At 42.6% G+C, this 8643-nt stretch overlaps 1 protein-coding gene across 1 annotated transcript in view; it reads left to right on the top strand.

Moving 5' to 3' along the window:
* Window positions 1–753: 753 nt before the first annotated feature.
* The window catches only part of PTPRN2 (protein tyrosine phosphatase receptor type N2), a 685048-nt gene continuing 677158 nt past the window's right edge, over window positions 754–8643 (top strand). Inside the window, exon 1 of the mRNA XM_074899931.1 lies at window positions 754–1012. Within this exon, the coding sequence (XP_074756032.1) occupies window positions 895–1012 (118 nt within the window). The 5' untranslated portion in view covers window positions 754–894. The remainder of the gene's footprint in view (window positions 1013–8643) is intronic.

Here is an 8643-nt window from a genome sequence, read left to right as displayed (position 1 = left end):
ATTACGCTGAGTTTGTGAGAAAATGAGAGCCTGCGAACGAGGAGGGAGTCAATGGGTTCGTGTCTGAGACTCCAGCTCCCTTCTGGCAGCCCAGGCCGAGCGCTCCCACTCACGTGGAGAGAATCGGGGACAGGAGGTGGAAGATAAACATGTCACCCGTGCGGAAGTCTCCCAGGCAAACACCCGCGCCTCAGCTGTGGAAGGAACCTACCTGAGGGCTCGTAAAATCCTTCAGGATGGCAAATAATTTTCAGTGGAAAAACCGGTGGTAAATAAACCACTACTGAGGAGGCCGCAGGGAAAATCCAGGCAGTTAGTGCGTTTTTGAGGACAAAACTTTGACAGGGGCTGAATTGGTTTTACATACAGGTGTGTGGAACAAGCACATTGAGTAACTCCCTCCCCACGCTCAGCCATTTTAGCGGGGGAGTCAAGCGAACGGCCCCTCGGGCGGGAAGGAGCCCCTGCCCCTCGCCCGGCGGCGCAGGGCTGCGGCTGTGCCCGGGGGCTCGCGGCCCGCCCGAGGCGGAGCCTCCGCCAGGGCCGGGGCCGGTTTAGGGGCCGGGGGCCAGCTCCTGCCCGCGCCTTGCCGGAGGGGGACCGCTGCCCCGCGACCCCGGCAGGGAGAGCAGGGCCCTGCCCCGCGGCCGGGGAGCGGGGAGGCGGCGCCGCGGAGCGGGAACGAGCTGCCCCCCCCTCCGCGGCTGCCGGGCGGGCCGGGGCGGGGCGGGGCCGGCTCGGGGGCGGGCCGGCGGCGCTGGTCGCTGTCCTGGGTGTTGAATCTGCTGCGGCTGCCGCTCGCCGGAGCCGGGGAGCGGCTGCGGGCGGCATGGAGTGAGGGCTGGCGGCGGCGGGCAGGGGAGCGGGACGGCAGCCGCCTGCGATGGGCCAGGCATGATGGGGGCGCTCGGCTCCGTCCTCCCGCTGCTGCTGCCTCCGCTGCTGCAGGTCCTCGCCGCCGCCCCGCGCAGCCAACCGCCCTCCGCCGGAGCCGCCGCCGAGGCGCGGATCGGTGAGTGGGGCGAGGGGCGGGAGGCGTGGGGCTGACGGGGAGCGGGGCCGCGCCGTCCCCACGTTCCCTTCGCCGCTGCCCGGGAGCTTCCTCGGAGGCGGCTCGACAGGCCCCCGGCGGCCGCGCCTGCACGGCTCCCGCTGAGGGGCCCGTCCTCCGGTCCGTCACGACCGGCTCCCGCTGAGGGGCCCGTCCTCCGGTCCGTCACGACCGGCTCCCGCTGAGGGGCCCCGTCCTCCGGCTCCTTACGGCGCGGCTGACCGCTGAGGGTCCCCGTCCGCCGGCCTCCGGCGACCGGCTCCCGGCCCCTCACACCTGCTGGGTCGCGCCTCTCCCCGCCGGTCCCTGGTCACCCCGAGGCCGGTCCAGGCTGCAGCTCCCCCAGCGCCGTGTCCCGGCGGGATGTCTGGGCACACCTCTGAGGAGCCGGTCTCGCCGAGCGTCCCCACATGCTGAAAACTTCCACTGAGACAATCACGAGGCCCCTGAAGTCGAGGTACACCAGTGGCAAGCCACCAAAAATGCATCCAGCCTCCACATATTTAACCCTCCTCCCATTTTAGTGCATTCAGCCCACTAAATTGCCCTCATATTTGGAAAACACAGGAAATCCCCAGGCCACAACCCCCCAGATGCAGCCCAGCCTTTGCTGATGTCCACTCCTAACTCATTCTGCTGGAGGTAGAAGTCAGCACTGGCTCCTGATTAAGACTGGTTTACAGCTGTCAAAAATACCAAGTGCTGCCCAGTGAAGACCATTAAACAGCTTCTTTCTGCTGAGGTATTCTCCGACCAGCCCCTTCCTCTTTTAGAAGGTACTGTCTGCACTAAACGTCCCCACAGGCTAAAATGACCCACACTAACACAAAGGGATCCTGAAAACAAACTCCGCGTTTAAGGTCAATGCTCTTCTCCTGTGCCACTCTCCCTGGCAGTCCTTTCCTTGCACTGAGACACTCGTGACTGTATGCTCACCAGATTTATCTCCAATGATACCTACTGATACAATCAGTCTCATTGCACTTACAGTATCTTTCCAAAACTCATTTTAAGTCAAGAAGGTCATAACTTGGAGTATTTTGTATTTTTTCCCAGTTTAATACCCACCTAGAGTGGTTATGGAGACAAGAGAGTGAAAGCTAAACTAACTGTCCCTATGAAATCTTTATTTCTACTACAAAAAATAAAATTAAGAAACAAAGGAAGCCTCCTACAGAAGTATTAGTGCAGTCTTCCTCATGTACCTTCTGTTTATTAAGAAGGGATTAAAATCAGCTGACCATGTTTTTAATGAGGTTTCAGTCAAGTGGCAATAAAAATGAGCTATTAAATGCTTGCTATAGTGAGGGTAGTACTGCAAGGTTTTAAGGAGAAATGGTTTGGACTGGATATATCCCTCCCTCCTCTTTCCTGGTTGCTATAGATATAGACTGTTTCTCCTAATCTGCTGGGGAGAAAGATTGCATAAAAATACTGAAAGTAATAGCTGTAATTTTTACCTTTAATAATTCAATAGGCTATATATTGTGCATTCTAGCTAGTCAGATTTTGATTCTCTCTCCCTAAACATAAACTGCAATTCAATCTGGGTCATGAAATATTTTTCAGCATGTTGTAGCTACAAAACATCTGTGTTTGTCACTTCCCTGTAGCTTCCCTGTGCTGCTTCTGCCTCGGCAAGGATGCCTGCCTGACAGTCAAGGCTGTCCTTCCATGGAAGGGAATGGTGGAAGAGCAGGCTTGAATTTAAACAGTGAATCCAGTGGTCTACGAGGTATAATTCAGACATATTTCAATTGCAGTAAAAGAAGTTGAGCCTTTCTACTTCTTGCTGGGATAGGGAACTAACTGGTATCTCTCAGATCTATGTGAAAGATGGGAAAGGATTTATTGTGTTTGACGAGATGCAGGAAAATGTTTGCATTCTGGAAGTGAAACAGTTTTAGCTGTCTCTTTTCTTACAGTTCCTTTATTTCTTTTATTGATCAGTGTTTCAGATCTCATTAATCTTGAGTTGAAACTATTTATTACAATAGATTCTCTTCAATTTTAGACTGCAATTTTTAGACACAATCAGGAGATGCAACTGCAATTTTAAAAGGTGTATCAGTTTGGGGATTATTTGTGGTTATAGGTGGAAGATACTCATTTGGTTTCTTCTTGTGCAGTCACATCTTTAATTGAAAATTGAACACAGATGCATTATGAAACCTCTATAATATGTGCTGGAAACTGCCTTAAAAGCCATGTAATTATAGAAACAGTATTTTATTAATTTGCTCCTATTAAGTGTTTCAGAAAGTCTTCCTGAAAGCTGGTTCAGAAGTAGAAGTTCATAACCTCTCCCATTTCTTAGGATGTTTTCATCCAATTTCATTCTTTTCCTCTGTTTTTTGGTTAACTTTCATCTATGCTTTCTAATGTAGTGATCATCTCCAAATGGTGACCTATTTGATTTGTAACATACTTATAAACTTGTTTAAGAAATTGGAAGTTTTAAAATTACCGGTAAATAAGATAAAAGATTTGGATTTGTGCTTCTTCTGTCTGTATAATTCATGAGGCTTTGTAGATTGTTCCTGTGGGAAGGTGCTTTTATGAGATGCAGTTATCGACAAAAGCACCTATTCTTCCATTTCTTGACATATATATTATCATTTTAAATATGAACAAATGAGGAAAATTATAGCCCTTCCCCTCTCTCTGTCTCTTGGCCAGGTTTAGCCCAGGAGAGAGATTCTTATCTTTTCTGCAGAAAAAATTTAGCTGAGTACATAGTAGTGTTCCTTAGTCTTTGATGAAACACTGGGTCTGGGAATGTAATATCCTAAATAAATCTTTTTTTTTTTTTTTTTAAATTTATAAGACACAGTCCACTTAAGATTACAGAACTTCTTTTTCAGTGTTTTACAAAGTAATCATCTGTGAATAATATATCCTGATCATGTTTGCTAAATTCCACAGATTTGGGTTATTCTGCTCCTGTAGCGATGGTTGTATGGATTTTTTTTTTTCAATTAGACATTTTCTTGTTAGCAAATAATTATGCTGAGGAAGCAGTTAAAATGCCTTCCAAGAAACACCAAGCAGTTACTTCAGTAAAAATTGCAGCTCCAACAATTAAAGTATTTTCATGCAGTTGTACAGCTTTTTATGTAGACTAATCTATTCAGAAAGTTGTGGGGGTATTTTATTTTCATATTAAATAGGCTGGTTGAGGTAGAGAACTTGGGAACAAAGTAAACTGAACATTCTTAACCACATTATTTCATTAGACCTAAAATGCTGATACTTTACAGCAAAAGTCATCCTCATATGTATTAGAAAAGAGAGTGTGTGCTTGTTGCAGTGCCTTCACGTTGACCTCTAATCTGTAAAGTGATGCTTATAACCTTCAGTGAGTGCGAGTATAATTTTGCAATATAATTTGATCTTTTGCCCTGCATGCAATCCCATTTTTAAGTCTGTGTTTTCTTCTTAAATGAGTACATTAACATCCTGTGGAAATTTCTGGAAACAGTTGTTCCATACACCATGTAAAATTTCCTTCAAAGTTGTATTCAAATCATCATATGCAAAACTTTTTCAAGTCAAACGCTTGTGAGTTTTTAAACTAATTAACAAAAATATAAGTTGGTCACATTTCAGTTCATGAAATATTCTTCTAAACCTGTAGCTGTGAGTTCCTGACACATACTGTGAGCAAAGACTGTGTCTTGCATTTCACTAGGGTTTAAATATATTTGAGGATAGAAACTTTATGCAGAGACTTTTAAACATTGTTGCTTGTTAATTGTAGGACTTTCACAAAGTACGAGCTTAAAAAAATGCTTTAGACATGGATTAGGAATTTCAAGTGATTAAAGTTGATCAGAAGTAAGAAATTACAAGATTGGGGACCTCATTTACCATTGGTGGAAAGCATTTCTCTAGTGTTGATTCTTAAATTACAATAGAAGGGAATGAAGAATAGGACACATGAAAAAATACAATTTTTTTGGCTTTTCAGTCAGTGCTTCAGATCCAAAGGAAGTAGTGACAGAGAGCTTTTGTCTATGGCTGTTTCATGGGGAATAGAAAAAAGTATATCTTAACAAAATTAACATAACTTCTCAGCCATCATTGTCAGGTTTTTTGAAAACCCATGAGGACTGAAATTTTGCTTCTTGCAGCAATTTTGAGCTGAGCTGAAGCTCACTGAAGTCAGTGTCAACCTTTCCATTGACTTCAGTAGCGTTTGGATCAAAATCTGGTTGAGGCTTGTAGCAGACTGGCTGAGAAAGTAGAGGAATTATAGTGTTCCCATCTGCTCAGTAGATAAAATTTCCTGACTTCCCAGTTACATTAATTTGGATCTTCTTACAGGCGCTCAGGTCTTTTGATATCATCTTGATTTGATGTAATTATTGATGATGGAGCATGTATATACTACGCTAACAAACAAAAATATCAACAGAATAATTTCATTAAGACCATGCTATGTGCTCAGAACATGAAAGGTTCAGTGTAGGAGGCTGTATGCTTCCCTTTGTCAAAAGCTTTTGTATATTCTAGAAATGTTTCTTAAGCAATTAGTTCTGTTAGAAAGCAACTTGAAAGTAGCTTGATATCAAGGTATGTCTATCTGCTAGTTCTGTTGAATTAAAAGTAAGAATATGCATTAATCCTTTTGGCATCATGCCGTGACTGTTCTGCAATATCTTTTTACTATCTAACTTGTTTTTGTTGAAAGTTTCAAATGGACGGGAAGTGAATTATTTCTCTGTCAGTAAAAGGAAGTCATTGCAGGGTACTCTAAAGGTTATTCATAGGATGGGATTTCTAGGAAGATTTTTTCTTTTTGTTTGGTTTACAGACAAGATTTTGGAAATATAAGCTCCTTTCTACTTCCTACCTGATTGTACCCCAATATTTCTCCATATTTTGTGAAACAAAAGAGAGTATTTCTATTTGTCTTCCTTCTTTTTTTTGCTACAAACAAATCATACTAGTCCCAAAAACTTCATCATACCACACTGTTATTATACCATGTTGTAAGTCAGCCTACTGAGCAGAAATTAGGTTACTCCTAGTTGTTAGATATTAGAATGTTTGGGCAATGCTGCTAAAATAACAAAGGCTAGTTAATGTTGATCCAGCAATGATAAATAGGCAGTTGCTTGTGTACTTTGTTACAATGAACATCAATGCTTACAAACAGCAGTGTGGAGAGACTGCCATTAGTGAGAAAAGGGCAACCGCAGTCCCTGAAGGCAGCGGAGCCCCCTGATAAGCAGGGATTTGATCAGATTTCCATTGGCTGGAAAGAAAGCGTAATCTTGGATGTAGGGGATTACCATTGGTCATGTGTATACAAACCCATGAGAAGACCTGTGGAAGCCAAAAATCAGTGTATATTCCAACTTCCTGAAAACAATATATATTTTGGCTTCATCCCACTTTACACTGTAGCCTAAAATTTAGATAAAATCTCTGAAGTTATTCTTACAAAATCAGCATATATAATGTCTTGCTAAAGTCTGTTGGTGTTTACAGGCAGATTTAGGAGGGCATTCAATAAAGATTGGAGGAAAGATCAATTTGGTTTTTATGATAAAATTGGCAAAGGAGGGAAAGAATCCAAGAGGCAAAATCCACTGCTAGTCTTCATCAAAGACAGGATGCTGAGCTGGATGTATATTTGATTAGGCTCTGCGTGGTTGTTATTAATAAATCTAGGAAGGCAGAAAGTAATATTGTTGCTGGTCAAACAGCTTTATGTTTGCAAATGAAGAATAAGCAGGTAAAGATGCAGATGAAGAAGAGCATGCTTGCAGGGAAACAGAAGAGATGCAAAGGAACAGAGACATGTTGGAAATGTGGATGTTTAAAAGAGGGAATGAGAAATTAAATGTTTAGTAGAAATAAAATTTTTGGAATTGGAGATTTGTGAGTTGTATACGATCTGTAAAGATGTAAACTTAAGTTTGGGTGGAGTTACTTTTTCTCATGGAAGAGACAGTCAAAGTGCAGCAGAAAAACTGAGATGGTAAATGGACTGGTTTGAGGAAATGCTTGTAGACTATGATAAACGGTTCTGGGAATAGAAAAGATTTATTTCTCTTAGTTTAAGGGGTGGGATTCATCTGACTAAATGTAATTATTTGAGCTAATCACTCTAGGCTCCTTTTAACCTATATCTAGTTTATAAATTTCAATTAATTTTACCCAAATCTACATATCTAACATAGGTCAGATAAATGTCTCCCTGACTGCAGCTATTGCTTTCCACTTAGTATTGTCTTAATATATTTCCCAGGCTAGACTGAGTATCTGACTGTAAATATCTACATGGTAGGTACTGCACCTTGGCTTTTCAAAAATCAGATGCTCAGATTAAACTTGGGGAGAGGTAAGAACATTTGGAGAGTGGTTTACCTGTCTCTCCCATTGAGGTGAGACTAATGAAGTAGCTTAAACTAAGTTAGGTTGGTTGAGGAACACCTACTACATTACTGCAAACCATAGGCATGACTTTGAGATATATAGGTCTTGCAAATAAGCTGTTTAGGAAGGTCCTGTGAGTAGTCAGGCAGGTAGATTTGTCTCAGAAGGGACTGAAACAAGTCAGGTGACTGAAGGATATTAGTAGTCCTGGAAAAAAAATTTCTCTGAGAAAATCACCCTGTGGTAATTGCAAGCACATGAAGGTGACCTCTGAATGAGACAGAGAAGAAACAGACATAATAGAATGAGCAAGCAAAGGGAAAAAAAAGGCATGTAAATAAACAGGAGGTCTGCAGGTAAGAGAGAGAAATGGCAGGAGAGTCTGGTATTGAAGAGCTGAAGGAAGGGGAACATGAAGACTTACTACTTTTGGACAGTCAAGAGAAGGCATGAAGGACATGGAGGTTCATGTGTACAAAGGATTACTGACTTCTGTGAGTTCTAGGGGCTTTAGTTGTGAGGGGGGGTGGAAGGGCTTTATTTTTAGCTCAACCAATTCATAGTGTCAATATACTATCCTCAGTTGCCATTCAGAACAGCTGTGCTCATCAAAAAATTAGGGAACTTTTTTCTGAAAAGATTAGTGGGGCTTAACTTTATAGAATTTATTCCTTTTGAGAAGGAATTTTTTAAGAAGTAAAGTAGCTTAGTAAATTACTGCATCTTACTGCATTTTTCTTATAGTTTCTTTCAGTGAAACATACCTAATATTAAGCATTTTGGTGCAGTCTCTCTGAACAGAGATTTAGCACTTGACATTGCATACCTATTTTGCTTCAAACTAATACGTTGATAAAACAAGCTATTTTAACGTGTAAAAATCAGTAACTGGAAGTTTTATGGGAAGTACAGCTGGTTGTAGTGGGTGTAAGGTCTTTTCTTTCAGTCATAGCTTAACAGCATGCAATGATGGTTACATAAGCTTGAAATCATAGCCAACAAGGACAAGGCAATGCACAGAGATATATGTGCCTCCCAAAATGTAATATACTTCTAGATGCCCTCATAGAAAACAATGCAGCTGAGACCAAGCACACAGTACATATTATAATAAACTTACAAAATTCAACAAAAGTCAGGAAATATCCAAATGCATGTAAAACCCCCCTTTTTACTCCCTCTCTTCTCAATGAACCTTTGATCTC

Source organism: Athene noctua, chromosome 2, assembly GCF_965140245.1.
Source record: "Athene noctua chromosome 2, bAthNoc1.hap1.1, whole genome shotgun sequence".
Taxonomy (NCBI): domain Eukaryota; kingdom Metazoa; phylum Chordata; class Aves; order Strigiformes; family Strigidae; genus Athene; species Athene noctua.
This window is presented reverse-complemented; position numbering and strand designations above follow the sequence as displayed.